The sequence below is a fragment of the Centropristis striata genome, chromosome 9 (assembly GCF_030273125.1).
Source record: "Centropristis striata isolate RG_2023a ecotype Rhode Island chromosome 9, C.striata_1.0, whole genome shotgun sequence".
Classification (NCBI taxonomy): Eukaryota; Metazoa; Chordata; class Actinopteri; order Perciformes; family Serranidae; genus Centropristis; species Centropristis striata.
Genome location: NC_081525.1, coordinates 14,646,067 through 14,664,926, shown reverse-complemented (window position 1 = coordinate 14,664,926; position 18,860 = coordinate 14,646,067). Strand labels below are relative to the sequence as shown.

The 18,860-nt window shown below is 42.0% G+C and overlaps 5 protein-coding genes across 5 annotated transcripts; 3 read left to right on the top strand and 2 right to left on the bottom strand.

The window, feature by feature from the left end:
* Nucleotides 1-570: 570 nt before the first annotated feature.
* On the bottom strand, nt 571-1,200 carry LOC131977615 (histone H1-like). The gene has a single exon (XM_059341001.1). The coding sequence runs from the start codon at nt 1,183-1,185 to the stop codon at nt 571-573; it is 615 nt and encodes a 204-aa protein (XP_059196984.1). The 5' UTR covers nt 1,186-1,200.
* Nucleotides 1,201-4,413: 3,213 nt separating this feature from the next.
* Nucleotides 4,414-5,180, bottom strand: LOC131977595 (histone H3). Its single transcript, XM_059340981.1, has one exon. The coding sequence runs from the start codon at nt 5,078-5,080 to the stop codon at nt 4,670-4,672; it is 411 nt and encodes a 136-aa protein (XP_059196964.1). The 5' UTR covers nt 5,081-5,180; the 3' UTR covers nt 4,414-4,669.
* A 254-nt stretch (nt 5,181-5,434) lies between these two features.
* On the top strand, nt 5,435-6,304 carry LOC131977599 (histone H2A). Its single transcript, XM_059340984.1, has one exon. It carries the CDS (start codon nt 5,439-5,441, stop codon nt 5,820-5,822), a length of 384 nt encoding a protein of 127 aa, XP_059196967.1. The 5' UTR covers nt 5,435-5,438; the 3' UTR covers nt 5,823-6,304.
* A 2,443-nt stretch (nt 6,305-8,747) lies between these two features.
* LOC131977602 (histone H2B 1/2-like) lies at nt 8,748-9,218 on the top strand. The gene has a single exon (XM_059340988.1). It carries the CDS (start codon nt 8,772-8,774, stop codon nt 9,144-9,146), a length of 375 nt encoding a protein of 124 aa, XP_059196971.1. The 5' UTR covers nt 8,748-8,771; the 3' UTR covers nt 9,147-9,218.
* An 8,603-nt stretch (nt 9,219-17,821) lies between these two features.
* Nucleotides 17,822-18,468, top strand: LOC131977612 (histone H4-like). The gene has a single exon (XM_059340998.1). The coding sequence runs from the start codon at nt 18,004-18,006 to the stop codon at nt 18,313-18,315; it is 312 nt and encodes a 103-aa protein (XP_059196981.1). The 5' UTR covers nt 17,822-18,003; the 3' UTR covers nt 18,316-18,468.
* Nucleotides 18,469-18,860: the final 392 nt, after the last annotated feature.

The window sequence follows — 18,860 nt, the reverse complement described above, 5'->3', positions numbered from 1 at the left end:
GGCATCTCCTGAAGATCATGTATTACAACCCCATTATGTTCACTAAGTGGATTATTTAGTACTTGTTTGTCTTTTGTAAATTTGACTCTGACACTATACCTTGAGTGAGAAAAATGTGTCATAGATAAAATGTATAACCCCATTTTGGTTCAAAGAATAGAAATGTCAGACATTTATGCAAAAAGTATAAAAGTAACACACATTTGACGTATCTTAAATATTCCTGAATACACAATTCATAAAATGTAAATCACTTATTGTAAATTGATGGATGTTATTGCAATTTATAAACTGTATCTGTAACTTAAATATCTTTGTTTGCCTCAAGATTTTTTTTATACTTTAATATCTCAGATAGTTATTTTGACTATGTGACTACTGTGCTGAAAGAAATGTCCCAGAATGAAAATGTTTAAATCAGTCATCTTAAGGAGCAATTAATAGTAAGTATTGTGCTTAATGAACACTTAGTACTAGTAATCATACACCAACATAAGAGGATTTTTTTTTTTCTTTAGATGAAGTGGTTGGCTCTTAAAAGAGCCTTTGGTGATGAGAGTGATGTGGCGCTCACTTCTTCTTGGGTGCTGCTTTCTTGGCTTTGGGCTTGGCAGCAGCTTTCTTTGCGGGGGCTTTCTTGGCTGCAGCAGCCTTTTTGGGTGTAGCCTTCTTGACGGGCTTGGTGGCCTTCTTGGGGCTCTTGGTGGTTTTCTTGGCCGCTGCGGGTTTCTTGGCCTTCTTGGGAGACTTCTTTGCGGCTGCTGGCTTCTTTGCTGCCGATGTCTTGGACTTCTTGGCCGCTGCAGGTTTCTTGGCTGCGGGCTTCTTAGGTTTAGCTGCAGGTTTCTTAGCTGCGGGCTTCTTGGCCTTGGGCTCGGCGGCCTTCTTGGCGAGCTTGAAAGATCCGGAGGCCCCGGTCCCTTTAGTCTGGGTCAGAGTCCCGTTAGCGACCAGGCCCTTGATGGCGGTCTTGACGCGGACCTTGTTCTTGTCCACATCGTATCCGCCGGCAGCCAGAGCCTTCTTGATGGCGGCCAGAGACGTGCCGCCCCGCTCCTTGGATGCGGACACAGCAGCAATGATGAGGTCTTTGGCGCTGGGACCAGCCGGTTTGGGTTTAGAAACCTTCTTCTTCGCTGCTTTGGCCGGGGCCGGGGCGGCGGGAGCGACTTCTTTATCTGCCATGACTTCCTCTAAGCTTTGTTCCTCACGGAGTGGCCAGAGAGTCTGAGGGACTGTTGCAGAGCTCGGAGCAGCGGGCTGTACTTGAACACACCATGAGAACCGTGGAGACTCAAGCCAGGCCGCGGCTCCTCTGTGCACTGTGAAAGCCGGGACACTTGTGTTTTCTCTGCACTGATAAAAGGCTAAAAACTAAATGTAGGAGAAGTGCTGAAGGCTGAGAGTGACGGAGCTGATAGCGGACTTGTTTCTCTTCACATTGAAGTCACGTAGAGTTCTGATGCTCTCTGCATTTTGTTTGTGGAGCCTCCAAACCTCACCTCTTCACCGCCAAGAACAGCACTTCTTAGCGGCTTTTAACACTTATTTCTCTCCTAAAATGCTTTAAAGTGCATCAGAGCTCCGATAATAAACATTTCCCAGCTGCTCCACATGTTTGTCCAGAGACTGAGTGTAAAAACAAACATCTCCCCCTAATGAATTTATAATAAAATGAAGTTATTCTGGTCGCAGCAAACACACTGATGAGGCTGATGGAGTTCATCCAGACTTCCTATGAGAGTTGCTGGCTGTGAACATTTCTTCTGTTAAAGACCACTTTTAATATAAATACTTCATAATTCTACTATTAATGATCAAATGCATGACATCTGTGCAGAAATGTTCAAATGTTACAGTTACTCTGTTCCACTTACGCCTGAATATTAGTACTCTTCATCAAGTGTCACACAAAAGATATGACTTTGTTTTTTCCTGCAGTGGGGAACTTTAGTCGTCACAGCAGCTAAAGATATAGACATATAGATATGATAAAAGAACAAAAAGTGAGACTAATACATAATATACACCTTGTATACATGAAATACTTAAATGGCTACTATTTGGCATTGATCATAAAAAAATGTAAGATTGTTTTTCCTTAGGGAAAATATATTTTAACATGTTAAATAGGTTGTCATATTTAATAATATGAACATATATATATAGTACGGTCCAAAAGTTTGGACACACCTTCTCATTCAATGTGTTTTCTTTATTTTCATGGCTATTTACATTGTAGATTCTCACTGAAGGCATCAAAGCTATGAATGAACACATATGGAATTATGTTCTTTACAAAAAGTGTGAAATAACTGAAAACATTTCTTGTATTTTAGATTCCTCAAAGTAACCACCCTTTGCTTTTTTTATAGCGCTGCGAATCCTGGGTGTTTTCTCAATGAGCTTCATGAGAAAGTCACCTGAAATGGTTTTTCACTTCACAGGTGTGCCTTGTCAGGGTTAATTACTGGACTTTTTTCCCTTATTAATGGGGTTGGGACCATCAGTTGTGTTGTGCAGAAGTCAGGTTGATACATAGCTGACAGCCCTATTGGACAACTGTTAGAATTCATATTATGGCAAGAACCAATCAGCTAATTAAAGAGAAACGAGTGGCCATCATTACTTTAAGAAATGAAGGTCAGTCAGTCCGGAAAATTGCGAAAACTTTGAATGTGTCCCCAAGTGCTGTCACAAAAAACATCAAGCGCTACAACAGAACTGGCTCACATGAGGCCCGTCCCAGGAAAGTAAGACCAAGAGTCACCTCTGCTGCTGAAGATAAGTTCATCTGAGTCACCAGCCTCAGTAATCACAAGTTAACAGCAGCTCAGATTAGAGACCAGATGAATGCACACAGAGTTCTAGCAGCAGACACATCTCTAGAACAACTGTTAAGAGGAGACTACGTGAACCAGGCCTTCATGGTCAAGTTGCTAGGAAACCACGGCTAAGGAGAGGCAACAAGCAGACAAGATTTGTTTGGGCCAAGAAACACAAGGAATGGACATTAGACCAGTGGAAATCTGTGCTTTGGTCTGATGAGTCAAAATTGAAGTCAAAACCATTTCAGGTGACTACCTCTTGAAGCTCATCAAGAGAATGCCAATAGTGTGCAAAGTAGTTATCAGAGCAAAGGGTGGCTACTTTGAATAAACTAGAATATAAGACATGTTTTCAGTTATTTCACACTTTTTTGTTAAGTACATAATTCCACATGTGTTCATTAATAGTTCTGATGAATCTACAATTTAAATAGTCATGAAAATAAAGGAAATGCTTCGAATGAGAAGGTGTGTCCAAACTTTTGGCCTGGACTGTGTGTATATATATATATCATGCAGAGGATACAAAATGTATAGTTTAAGGGATATAAAACCATATATTTAATATAGGATAATCCTCTACGATAATCACAGCCTCATGAAAATTTACAACCAAAAAAGAGAAGTGCTTGTTATCAAATCGCTGAAAATATATAAATCTCCAAAATTTTCGAAAGCCAAATCACTGTTAAATGTACTAAACACTATATCTCTAACAGAAATATACTGTAATATTTAATGGTCAAATATTTAATTCATGTGGCATTTATAAAGTATTTTCTTGTCAATTATATGGCGGAACAACGTTTCTTTTGATGGAAAACCTTTTTATTTTTTACGGTAAAAAAAAATGGAATAAAATGGCAATCTTAAACAGGAATTCAACAGTGCTAATATAATTTTACCGTAATATTTCCAAAAAAGCTGCACGATATTTATGAAAACTATAATTGTATAATCTTTATTTTTCCCTTTTTGCAGTTCAGTATACAGAGCAAACATATAATATTTTGTTTGTGCACTCCATCTTTCTCCCTCTGCAGGTTTAATTGCTGCTCTGAGGTGCGGTCAGGTGCACGCTGCCAAGTGTGCAGAGAGCCAAAACACCTGAGGGCCCAGCCTGCCAAGATTTCTATCTGTCAGTGATCACAAGCACCTTGGACAGCTCCCTCATGTCTTACTGTTCTCCATCAGAGCAGAAACACACCACTCTGCTCCCATTTCTCTAGTCTTGTTCCTCAGATAGACTGTATCTGCTCTCAACTTGTTAAATAAAGTGTTGGTGCAATAGCGCCACCTACTGAGCATCAGCATTCATTATAGACAGCATGGAGCTTGCTCGTTGAGTGTATTTCAGACCCTTTACTTCAGTGAAAGTACGAATATTACACCGTGAAATTACTCTGAGTAGCTGAAAGTATCAAAAGAAAAAGCACTCATATGAAAGATGGCTCCAGCCAGATTGTCATGTATACATTACAAATATATTATTTGTGCATTAAAGTAAGTATCTTCATACATTACCCAAGGTGGGACTCATTTGACTGCTTTATTTAATGAAGGTTAAAGTAAATCATGAGAGTACCAAACAGTTTTTATCCATACAGCAATATATTGTATGTTATGGCTTTAGTTGGAGTGGAGGTTAAGTGTTTTTATTTTATCAAGCTAGGTATAGTGAATTTAACGTTAAAGGCTTTGTTTTCTTTTCTTTTTAAATACAAATTATTCAGTAATATGATTTAACATTTGAAGCCAGCAGAGGAAATGAGCTCTTGAGTTGAGAGTGAGGTGGCTCTTAAAAGAGCCGTTTTGTTGTGGTGGTGTGGTAGCGGGTGAGTCTAAGCTCTCTCTCCACGGATGCGGCGGGCCAGCTGGATGTCTTTGGGCATGATGGTGACCCTCTTGGCGTGGATGGCGCACAGGTTGGTGTCCTCGAAGAGTCCTACCAGGTAAGCCTCGCTGGACTCCTGCAGAGCCATGACAGCGGAGCTCTGGAAGCGCAGGTCGGTCTTGAAGTCCTGAGCGATTTCTCGGACCAGGCGCTGGAAGGGCAGCTTGCGGATCAGCAGCTCGGTGGATTTCTGGTAGCGACGGATCTCTCTCAGAGCCACGGTACCGGGCCTGTAACGGTGAGGCTTCTTCACGCCGCCGGTGGCCGGGGCGCTCTTACGGGCAGCCTTGGTGGCCAGCTGCTTCCTGGGAGCTTTGCCTCCGGTGGATTTACGAGCGGTCTGCTTGGTTCTTGCCATGACTTCTTTTTCTTTCTCTGAACAGGAGAAAATGTGTGATTCAACGGAGAGACTCGCTGCTCTTAAACTGTGGGACCGGCGGTGAAATGTGACGCTGCTTCAGACCTCCGGATCCTGATTGGTGAGCGGCTCCTCCTGCAGCTCAGCTCCGCCTAGAGGAGGAACCCACCGCCCGGATCTCCGCTGCTTATTGGGGGGGAAATTATTTTAACATGCCCGCCAACAGTGAGAGCGGGCCGCCCCCTGCTGCTCTACTGGAGCCTCCTGTTTGCTTGGTTGTCCGCCGACATATAAAGGAGGCTCCGGCTGCTGGAGCTCCAGTTTCTCTGAGTTCTTAGTCCAGAAAACACATCTAACCATGAGTGGAAGAGGCAAAACCGGTGGCAAAGCCAGAGCAAAGGCCAAGACCCGCTCCTCTCGCGCCGGGCTCCAGTTCCCGGTCGGTCGTGTCCACAGGCTGCTGAGAAAGGGAAACTACGCTCAGCGTGTCGGTGCCGGAGCTCCGGTCTACCTGGCGGCCGTGCTGGAGTACCTGACCGCTGAGATCCTGGAGCTGGCTGGAAACGCTGCCCGCGACAACAAGAAGACCCGTATCATCCCCCGTCACCTGCAGCTGGCTGTCCGCAACGACGAGGAGCTCAACAAGCTGCTGGGCGGAGTGACCATCGCTCAGGGCGGCGTGCTGCCCAACATCCAGGCGGTCCTGCTGCCCAAGAAGACCGAGAAGGCCGCCAAGAAGTAAACATGGACCCTCTCTGACTGCTGGAGACAACACAAAGGCTCTTTTAAGAGCCACACACTTCTCATTTAAAAAGCTGTTTCTAAACATGAATTGAAATATTGTGCCATATATAAATATTCAAGGCATTTATTAAGAACAATAAAATTTCAAATGTGTTAACCACCAACTAGAAGATCATAATGATGCAGATAGAAAAAGATGTTTGCAGATAACTTGACTGGTTGTCTCTACTATCAGGTTCCTCAATATTTGACTCTTGAAATCTTCTGATGTCGAGATTTATTTTACAGATTAATCAATGTTGCTTTTGTAAAATATAACAGTGCTTTACACAATAGACTAGCTCCACTCAAAGCACTCAATTACACTAGAAGACCTATATAGATTTATATTATGATTTTATTTATTTCTCCTCCAGCTCTTCAATTAAAGTCTCAGATTTCGTCTTCATGTCACTTTCCCTTTTAATCATGTCATCTGTCTATCATCAATCATGTATATATTTCTCTCAAATGCACATCATCTTTATCTTCTCATGGAAAGAGTATTTTCTTTGTAATATATGTTAAGTGTTAAGTGTTCACTTAATATAACAGAATAAATCTCTCTTGCAGTTGGGCAATTTCACATTAACTATAACAACACCGACGGAAAGAATACAAGGCTGACTCATAACTTGCCGTTATAATCCATGAGTTCGAACCATAACACAGTTCAGCAGTTATCGGTTAATGCGCGTGCCCTTAACCAGACTGCAATTGTATCTGATTTTAACTGATTTTTAACTGATTTTAACAGTACATTAGCATTAGCCTAAACATTTTGAACATTGTACCAAATCAACAATGGATTTTCACACATACAGCCCATAGATTGTGAAAATCTGTTGTGGGTGTCTGGGACTTTGTGGGTTATGGTGTTTATACACATACAGCCATAACCCACAAATGCCCAGGAGCCGAAAGAAACAAGGAAGTTGTGTTAGCAATATTTTCTCAACTACTATGTGCCTTGACACTTTAATATTTACATAGTTAACACTCATTTAGCTTACAAAATACATATCACGGGGGATTCATATTAGTTTTTCAACATTTGAAATCATATAAAAAAAGTGAATAACCAATCTGGAATTCTAAAACAGAAATCAGCGAAGCAGGACAGATGTTGCTCATTCTCCATTCATCTGGATTATGAGCTCTACCTCGCGATTCGTTGCCTAGAGTCCCAGTAATCTTATGATACTATACAAGGAGCACACCTACAACAAGCATTCCTGTGCCCTTTAAACCTCAAAATGTGTGTGTGTGTGTGTGTGTGTGTGTGTGTGTGTGTGTTTGTTTGTTTGTTTAACTAAAATCACATGAAGTTACCTGTCTGTCTGTCTGTCTGTGCGTGTGTCCGGTTCTCTCTTTCTGTGAGAGATGAATGAAAGGATCAAAGGCTTTGGGGTCGACAAATCAGAGCAGAGGAATCAACGGAAATTAACAGCTGTGGAATGTTCCGCCACAGTGAGCAGCCAGAGGTGGACAGACTGGAATTTCTGGCATCAAACAGAAAGCATTTTTGGCAAAACCATAATACATGTGTTTAAATATGCACTGCATCACATTGTGAACGGCAACACAAAGTGTAGTTTCTTCAGGTCCGGGGTTTCTCGCTTCACAGATCCATCTCTCCCTTCTTTCCTGGATCAGAGACAGACAGAAAGATAGATACAGTTTAACAACATACAGAATATGGATAGAGAGAGATTAGCTGCTGTTGAGAAATGCATTGAGGAAACCTTTAAAATTAAATGATCAGGCTCCAACGCAAAATCCTCACCTATTTCTCTGCGCCGACCATTGATGAGCAGGAGAAGTCCGAGTTCTCAGTTTAACTTCATTTTTTTACAATACTTAAAGAAATTTGTAGTTACAGAGTCTCTGGGTTCAATCTACACGTCCCTGACATAGGATTAGGCTGGTCAGTCCATGGAGGTTGGACACAGTCTACTTTCCCTGAACCCAGTTTTATAGCCTAACATTGTTTTACTAAGAATGTAGGTTGATCTCTTCCAGAAGGGGCGTCCCTCTCGAACCGTTGATTTGTCAGTTTCAATCAATATCTGGACACGTCATGTCACCAAGCAGAGAAGACCATGATCATTGTATCAAAGCATCTTGCATGCACAGAGAGGGAACACACACACACACACACACACACACACACACACACACACACACACACACACACATATAATGACTTACCCATGCATAGATAGTGATGTTCATCACACAGAGACAGACAACAGAGACAGAAAAACAGATTATTTCTAACACTGCACAAGTATGAGTTATTGATATCTGTGGGAGTTATGATAGAAACTAACAAAAAAGCTGGTGCAGAATAAATAAAAAATTGATGAATGGGCGAGAAAATATAAATAAAACAAAATAAAAATCAATAGAGATGGGTGAAAGGGGAATAAACTTCAATAAATAATAATGTAACAACAACAGTGTTCTTCAGATGAAGTTCTTTGCAGCCATAATGTGTCTGTGTTTCTTTAACTCTGTTAGTTTCCTGTCATTCTGTAACTTATTCCATGCAAAAGGTGCAGAGTGAACAAAAACCCTTTTACCCAATTCAGTACAGGCATATGGAACAGAAAGCAACAAAAGATCTTGAGAACGGAAAGAATAAGGACCAGCACTTCTCTGCGCAATAAGGCAATTGAAATGGACCTCAAATTTCTGATAAGATGCAGCATTATACCGCTCGGCCATCCTGACTTGACTAAAGCAGAGAGAACTCGGACACTCAGTAACACGCATGCTCAGTCCCGCTCAGAAGACAACCAATCCCGTGAGCGCAACAGCACAGCTTTATTTACATGAAACGGACATAAAATACCTCTCTGAGGGCTGAGAGGACATTCGACTCTGATAGACTCGATAACCAAACATGCCTGATCCAGCACCGAAAGCAGCCAAGAAGGGCTCCAAGAAAGCCGTTTCTAAGGCCGTCACCAAGAGCGGCAAGAAGAGGAGGACCAAGAGGAAGGAGAGCTACGCCATCTACGTGTACAAGGTGCTGAAGCAGGTCCACCCCGACACCGGCATCTCCTCCAAGGCCATGGGCATCATGAACTCGTTTGTCAGCGACATCTTTGAGCGCATCGCCGGCGAGGCCTCCCGTCTGGCTCACTACAACAAACGCTCCACCATCACTTCCAGGGAGATCCAGACCGCCGTCCGCCTGCTGCTGCCCGGGGAGCTGGCCAAGCACGCCGTGTCTGAGGGCACCAAGGCCGTCACCAAGTACACCAGCTCCAAGTAAACTCCTACTACTGCTGCTGCTCCAACAACATAACGGCTCTTTTAAGAGCCACCCACTTCATCCCCAAGAGCTTTTCCTCTTGTCCTTCAAACTTTTAAAAGACTAGTAATTAATTAAACCTTATGAAGATAAGATTGACCAAAAACCCCAAGGTGTTTTATTGACTTCAAATATCAATTTAACAAATTATTTTAAAATGTAGTAAAAATTTTTTTAATTAATTACAATGAAAGCTTGTTAGTTTATCCAATAATCAGCATCTTCTCTGTTCCTGTGCATGACAAAAAATTAAATAATCCTTTAAGATGTTGAATAACCTAACGGTAAATAAAAGGCTGATTCAGTTGGTTCTAGGATGAATAACTTTTACACTTCTATTTTACTGCTTGTCACACCGCTGCTCGTTGAGCTCCACTGGCTATCTGTTGCAGCCCGCATCAAATTCAAATCTCTAATGTTCGCCTACAAAGTTGTCTCCGGTACTGCTCCCACCTACCTGAACGCCCTGATTCAGACATACGCTACCCCACGACTGTTGCGCTCTTCCAATGAACGGCGCGTGACTCTGCCCCCCGTTGGTCCAAGGCAATCCAGACTCTTTGCACTTCTTGTTCCCTGCTGGTGGAACACACTACCAGTTCCTACCAGAGCAGAGGCGTCCCTATCTACCTTTTTTTAAAAAAAAAAAAAAAACTCCTGAAGACCCAGCTCTTCAGAGAGCATCTTCTCTCCTAGACCACACGATAATTCTACTCCTTAAAAAATTGTCACTAGCACTTATTGATGCACTAATATCTCTTATTGCACTATACCTTGATTGTTCGCCTTTACTCTTCCTGTAAGTCGCTTTGGATAAAAGCGTCTGCTAAATGACTAAATGTAAATGTAATGCTTGAATTTAATAAGTATTTTGCCAAGAGCAAACACAATGCTACAACAAAGCTTATAATACTTAGTTTTTCTCAGTCGCTTGGTGCATTTCCCACATCGCTCTTTACATTTGCACAACAGTTAATGCATATCTCAAAACAGATAGTACAAACGGCAAAACCTAGTTGATAACCTGCAGGAGCGTGTCACTTACTCAAAATGGATAGCTCACTCCTCAAAAGCAAGGATTCATGTCAATGAAAGTGTCAGTGACATCAAGATGAAAAGTCCTGACACCATGTTTATGAACAAGAAAGTCAAATGTCTCTGTCATGTTTTCATTATAACAGTTTACTCTGGAAATGTTTTCCAATGCTAAACAGTCAGATCTTGGTGACGCTACCTGAAAATGCTCCAGACAGCACTATATACTATTTACACAGCTATTTGAAAACTACAGTAAAGTTACACATTACTGTATTTAGTGAGGTAACTGAGTACAACACACTGAATATGTATGTTTCACATTTATATTGCATTTGCTCTTTGCAATTCTAATTTGTTTACAGCATTGTGCAAAAGAAAAAAAATAGTTTTTATTTTGCACAAACATAAACACCCTTTGGGTAGAGCTGTGCACAACTGTTGGAACTGGACATACAACATAAATATTACTGTAAATCATTCATGCACATCCAGACATTCCACTCTGTCTGGACACATAGTTTCATCTACATCACAGCCAATATCATCTCTGGCAATGCAGCGAGCCAAGTATCTCCTCGAGTGGCGAATCCACCCTCTGCAGGACTCTGCTGTGATGTCATTACATGTCACCCACTTCCTCCCCGAACCCTCACCCCTCTTCCATGAGGATGACCTACCATTTCTGTGTCACAGTGTTGTAGAAATGGTCCACACTATGTCTTGCTTGGTTCATATATGTTGTAAAGTGTTTATGGTTTATGGATTCAGCTCTGAGTGATTGTAGAGAAGTGTCTTATGTTAAAATAAATTGATTATTCTCTATTTTGTTTTTGATTGCTTGATTTCTGCTTCTCTGTTGTGTGACTCCCTGGTGTCTGTCTCTGTGTGTGACGCAGGTCACTATCAAAGGTCAGTCTTGGTAATATCTATCTCTATGCATTTATATTAATCAGGCAATATGATTTTGATACAATGATTATATTTGTGTGTTAATGTTGATTTAGAAACTGTGATTACTTTGATTACATATATTCCATTTGAAAAAAATGATTAAGATTCTATAATCACAAAGAATATATTTTATGTTTCATATTTTTTAGACTTTAGAATGCATTTAGACATTGAAAAAATAAGTGGCTCCAAATTATATCTGGAAGACATAACAAGGCAGGAGGTTTTGTTGAATGTTCTGGAGAAGAGGCCAGGTCAGGACTTGATGTGCCGGGCATCAGAAGATTGTGGCCCGGTGACATGATGTTTCCCTGTATTGATTAAAACTGACGAATCAACGGATGAAGAAGGCGGAACTTCCTGGAAGAAATCTACCTTCATGTTTAGTAAACAACTGTTAGGATAAATATTGGGTCTGAAGGAAATAGATGGGGTTCAGACTTCACAAACTGAAACCCGTCTGTGTGTATCGGGGACATGTAGTTTTGGACCCAGAGATCTCTGTATTGCACATTTTTTGACGTATTGTAATAATTGTAACAGCTGCTCGATTGGTCTTCAATCTTCCCAAATTTTCACACACAACACCCCTCCTCCGCTCCCTCCACTGGCTACCGGTGGCTGCGCGGATACGCTTCAAGACTTTAGCTCTGGCGTACTCTGCTGCTAACGGTTCAGGTCCTACTTACATCCAGGACCTTGTCAAACTCTACACCCCTGCCCGTCCTCTACGCTCTGCATCAGCCAAACAGCTGGCGACTCCCACCCTGCGTGGGTCAACTCGCCTCAAAACCTCCTCCAGACTTTTCTCTGTCTTGGCTTCCAAATGGTGGAACGAGCTCCCCACCGACATCAGGACCTCAGACAGCCTGTACATCTTCCGCAGCAGGCTGAAGACCTATCTCTTCCAACAATACCTCGGTTAAGTCATGGTCACCTAACAGATATATTTAAAAAAAAAAAAAAAAAAAAAAAAAAAAAAGCTCTTACTCTTTTCTTTTCTCTTCTTTTCTTCCTTAACATATAGCACTCCTTTAGCAATGACAGTTAGCTCTTGAAGTTATGTACTTACATGATTCCTATGGTCTATGTCTAGTACCATCAGGTTGAATGCACTTATTGTAAGTCGCTTTGGACAAAAGCGTCTGCTAAATGACATGTAATGTAATGTAATGTAATGTAATGTAAAATTATGTTAAACTGAGAACTTGGACGTCCTCCTGCTCATCATTTCCCCATCAACGATCTGCGCAGAGAAATGGTGAGGATTCTCTGTTGGTGTCAGATTATTCAATTTTCAAGGTTTCCTCATGCAATTTTTCTAACAGTTATTACTGGTTCAACTAATGCTTCACACAGCCCTTCTCATCAGTGAAAGCTGAGGTTCACCTGAGAAAAAATATTCAATTTAGGAGACATATTCAGGAAAAAAAAGATTTAGGAAAAAAATATATAAAATTTGCTTGACAGATTTTGACAACTAGTTCAACAGTTTTGTATGTAATGACTCAAGCAATGAAATGAGGACTATTAGTTTTGTATGGAATGACTTCAGCATTCACAAGTATAGTACATTTTGACTGACATGACATGATATGATAATGTTATAAAACAGCAGAGAGTTGTATGAAAGCACTTGATGCATGTCCAAAAGCCTTTGTAATTTGTTGAAAGGAATGAGAAACTGATGCTATGATGAGCACAATTGACTAAATGTTGTGGAGGTTGAACTTACTGTTTTGGAAATGTAAAGAGCTATGTGAGAAATGCACCAAAGTGACTGAGAAAACCTGTAACGTCATAAATATTTTATTCATATGGGGAAATGTTTGGATCACTTGACTCTTTTTCCCACAATATGTCATCTGAAAATGGGGCTCATAACTCTAATAAAATGTTATGAGGGTTTAGTAAAAAAAAAAAAAAATAACTTTGAATTGATAATATTTGTTTATTTTCAGCCTAAAAAGTAATGAAAGCTGTCAGCTAAATGTAGCGTGGTAAAAAGTACAGTATTTGTATAGTATCAAATGGAAATGTTCAAGTAAAGTACAAGAAATTGTGCTTAAGTACATTATTTGAGTAAATGTATTTCATCATTCATCGTAAACTTTGTCATTTATATGTTCTTTTTCTTTTTCTCTAAATGCATGTAGAAAAGTCATCAATCATCACATTGTTTGAGTATAATGAAGGTCTGCTGCATCTGTCTCCGCCCACCGAGAGACGTCTCCTCTGTTCTCTTTCACGTCCGCAATTCAGATGTAAATAACGGCGATCAGAGAGCTTCCACTCATTCATTGACCCCATTCATCGACCCCATATATTTTCGTTTATACATATTTTCGTTGATATTATCAGCCACAGTACAGCCACACTACCCGATTCCGGTTCTTGCGGTGCGAGACCACAGGGTTCGCCACGAACCAGACCTCACTCCAAGCAGCGGTGTATTTTGGATCCACCGGAGCCTCCGAGCCCGCGGAGCTTCGCCTCTTCTCCTCCACGACCACAGCGATCACAGTGAGGTACAAGCAGATTTGGAGACCAAGGCACTTATTTTGTTGTTTTTCATGTAAAAGCTCACTGGTTTGCACTAAGCACTATATTTAACTGCACCGTTTAACACTAATCACACACTTAACACCTCACCTACTGGAACAGATCCTACTGGAAGGACAGGACCCACTCACCCCACTCTCTGCCAGCTTCTCAGACATTGTCAATGCTAATATACACAAGTATCAAACATTCAACACAGGCACCAGAAAAAGAGCAAGAAGAGAGTCTGCAGAAAACCATGAAATTACACCGGTTGTCATAGAAAATTACAAAACCCCAGACAGCTCTTCTACAACCAACCTATCCATCAGCAAAGAAATACAAAAACACAAGCCACAAGTCCAACTGCAAAAACTGGTCCACATGCGAAACGGCAACCTCCTCATCTTCCCTAAGGACATTCCCTCCCTCAACAGTCTTCTGTCACCATGGCCCGAAGGAGCATTCAACGGAGCACACTTCACCTGCAGACTAGCACGCAAACAAGGCACTAAAACCCCATCTGACACCCCTGTAAAACTGCTCGTCATCAAAGGCATCAACACCAACATCACAGAAGCACAAGTGAAAGACGAACTGGAAAACCAAGGCATCCGAATCACCAGACTACACAGAATCATCAGCAGAAATACTCAGCAGCCAACCACATTCATCAAAATCCACCTAACCAACCCAGAGCAAGCTGCCGGCCTTCTCCACGAAGGATTCTACATGGACCTATTTCAGTACCGTGTGGAGAAGGCACGGCCCCCGCCTAACACCAAACAATGCTTCAAATGTCAACAGTTCAATCATATATCCATCAACTGCAATAACCCGGTGGTCTGCCTGAGATGTGGAGAAAATCACCATCACAAAACCTGCACCAAAGAAAAACACGAAGCCAAGTGTGCCAACTGCTCAGGTGAACATTCTGACGCTTCCAAGACCTGCCCAGTTTATCTCTCAAACATGACTCCACTTGCCAATAACCCACCAACCCCTCCAGCTTGCACTCCAGAGACAGCACCCATCTTGTTCACCTCCGAGACAACCTCAAAAAACGACAAAAAAAATAGAAGAAGTCATCAAAAGCATCAGAAAACACACAAACTACAGTTCATGAACAAAACCCTTCCACCAAGAACACCACACCGGTCTTTTTTCCCCATAATTCTCACCATGGCAGTCTGCACCTTTCTACATCTAAACATCAGAGGAATAAGATGAAATAAAGAAGAACTAATCCAACTGCTCAATGACAAGAACATCTCTGTAGCTTCCATAAACGAAACACTCTTATCAACCAAATCACGGATCAATATTCCCAACTACTATATCATCAGAAAAGAACGACAGACAGGAAAAGGAGGAGGAGTAGCCATATTAATCAGAAACCACATTGAATACAGTGAAATGGATTTTGGTCTCACATCAGAAGAACTCAACGGAAACGAATATGTAGCAATAAAAATGAAAACCCACTTAAATCACTCCATCACAGTCATCAGCATCTATTGTCCCCCTGGAATAAAACCATCTGCAAATCTGTTCCAAGCTGCATCCACCTTCAGCCACACCCTCATCATGGGAGACTTCAATGCCAAACATGTCGACTTCTACTGCAATAAAACAAACACAAGTGGCAGAGTACTCAAACAGATCCTCACTGACACCAACTTAACAATCATCAACACAAACAAACCCACTTACATATCTCCACTAACTGGCAACACAGACATCCTGGATCTCATCATCTGCTCCCCTGACCTGGCTTCTAAACTTCATGAGTTCTCCACCACCGACCACCTCTCCAGCGACCACCAGCCTGTTCTCACCACATTCTCCTCTCAGCTACAAGTCAACAAGAAGAAGAAATACAACTACAAAACAGCAAACTGGGAAAAATACAGATCAAACATCGAAGGTAAACTGGAGAACATCACTCTCACCACAACCCCTCAACACTTGGACCAACAAGCATCACTCTTAAGCCAAATTCTCACCCAAGCCAGAGAGGAAACCATATCCCTATATTCTGCTAAACCACCAAAACAGACCTTACCTGCCCACCTCCTCCAACTCATCAGACACAAAAGGAAGCTGCGTCGCGAGTTTATCAGGTTCAGATCATCCCATATCAAAACAGTACTAAACAGACTACAAAGCAGTATTAAAAAACAACTCACCCTCCACCGACAGAAAACATGGAACACATTCTACAGAAAACTGGACCAAGATACAAACCCCCGGACATTCTGGCAAAAAATAAAGAACCTGAACGGAGACTCAGAGACCCACAACATACCACCACTCAAATCCTCAGGCACAATAATTAATAACAACACTGAAAAGGCCACACTTTTCCGCAATCACCTCGAAATCATTCACTCTTGTCCGACAGACCCCCATTTTGACAATGAATGGAAAGACCTGGTTAACAGAGAAATAGCAAAACACAATAGAAAACAAACAAATACGGCCAACTTCACCACAGAGCACCAAGCCCTCACAAAACCAGTCACCATCCAGGAAATACAACTACATCTAAAGAAAATGAAAAACAAAGCCCCAGGAGAAGATAATGTCGACACCACTCTGATAAAACAAGCACCAGCACCTACTTTCAGCACCTCGGACAGCTCTTCTCCACCTGCCTCTCCACTGGACACTTCCCCTCACCCTGGAAAATTGCCTTAGTCATCATGATACACAAACCCGGAAAAGATCCACATAACACCACAAGCTACCGCCCCATAAGCCTTCTCAGCCAAATTGGAAAACTCTTTGAAAGAGTCTTCACTTCACGCCTCACCAGTCACATTGAAACAACAGGCCTCCTTGGTATACATCAAGCCGGATTCAGGAAGGGGAGAGCCACTACAGACAACATTCTCAGACTCTCAGAAGACATCCACAGAAACTACAACAAAAAAGAAATAACCCTTGCAATATTCTTCAACATCGAAAAAGCTTTTGACAAAGTATGGCACAACGGATTGAAATACAGACTACTGGACAGCAACCTCAAACTACCACAACCCACCCAATCCATCATTTCAAGCTTTCTAGATAACCGTCAAATCAAAATCAAAGTTGCTTCAACCATCTCAACACCTTTCATACCCCAAGCAGGAGTCCCACAGGGTTCAGTTTTAAGCCCACTTCTATTCCTCATATACATCTCTGATATCTACTAACCCCCAGCCACCATAGCCAAAGTATCACAGTTCGCCGATGACCTCTGCTACTGGACAAGTTCAAAACACCCAAACCTTGCAGCCAGGAAACTCCACACATGCATCACGGAAATAGAAACCTGGACCAACATGTGGCGAATCAAACTCAACCCTGTCAAAACACAACTCATCCTTTTCACTAAGAACCCACACTTGCAGTCCAATATCAACCTGTCACTCAACAATCACAAAATCAATATCAGCAAAGAAGCAACATTCCTCTGCATTACTTTTCAAAATAACATGACCTGGACCAAACGCATCAATAACCTGGAACAAAAAGCTAACAATAGACTCAACCACCTCAAAGCCCTCTGTGGAAAACATGGCGCCTCACCCTCAACAATCATCAAAGTTTACCTGGCATACATCAGACCACTCTTTGAATACTCCGTCCCCGCTTGGATCACCATCTCTGACAACCAGCTACAAAGACTACAAATCATCCAAAACAAGGCACTTAAACTGGCTCACAGACTCCCGTCCTACATCAGCAACCATTACATCCACACCATAACCGGCATCCAGACCATCAGACAGAGACACAGAGTCATCTCACAGAAATACATGAAAACAGCAATAAACAACCCTTCTCTCCAGAAAACCATACATGAAGCACACAACACAGTCAATACACCCATGTCATTTATGCTGCTCCTGGCCAAAGACCCCCATTCACAGAACCCCTCAAAGCCCCCATGACCCATTAAAGAACTGACATCACACCACATGCGCACACACACACACACACACACACACACACACACACACACACACACACACAGTTATGTAAATAACATGCACACACAGGGTGTTTCCTTGTTCTTTTCTTTTCATTTGTTTATTTGTGCCTTGGTCCTCCTCTGCTGAAACCTCACGAGTCCTTTGCCTCCTCCCACCTCTCCGGTCCACTCCTGACTCCTGACATCACAACTATGGATAGAAAAGGGCACAAGCCCTGAGCTATCCCTCCAGGCTCATGACTCTTTAGCCTTAGCCTTAGCTTCCACTCATTCGTTTCTGACAATCCACACTCAGTGTAATAGAAAATGTCTGGCCGCGGTAAGGGAGGTAAAGGACTCGGTAAAGGAGGCGCTAAGCGTCACCGTAAAGTGCTCCGTGATAACATCCAGGGCATCACCAAGCCCGCTATCCACCGTCTGGCTCGCCGCGGTGGAGTCAAGCGTATCTCCGGTCTGATCTACGAGGAGACCCGCGGTGTGTTGAAGGTCTTCCTGGAGAACGTCATCCGTGATGCCGTCACCTACACCGAGCACGCCAAGAGGAAGACTGTGACCGCCATGGATGTGGTGTACGCTCTCAAGAGGCAGGGCCGCACCCTGTACGGCTTTGGAGGTTAAACTACACACTGCTGATACAAACACAAAGGCTCTTTTAAGAGCCACACACTTCATCTACAGAGAAACTTCCCGTCGTTGCGTGTATATTATTGAACTTTACATCGGGTAATTTTCTGGATAAAGATTTTGCTCATGGGGAATTGCTAAATATCATTTATCCCAGGCTTTAAAATAAACTAGAAATTGAAGACCATCATCTAAAATTTTCTTTTCTATGACTATACACTTGGGACGCATTGCATACTTTATACCATTTTGTAATGTTTCATTTTAAACTAAATGCGCTGAATAGCACATCTATTGTCTTGTAAAAAAAAAAAAAAAAAAAAAAAACTGATCAGCTACATTTACTTTTGTTACAAATGCGACTAAGCTCTAGTGCATTGTACTTTCAACAACGCTCCCACACACACTTTATCTACAGATAAACTTCTAGTATTGATATATGATTTATAGAGAAAGGATAGTGTAAAAGTGATGTTAATTTGGTCTCTTTGGTGAGATGGTTAATTTGGCTCAGCTCATCAAGAGGAGCTGTCTCTTTC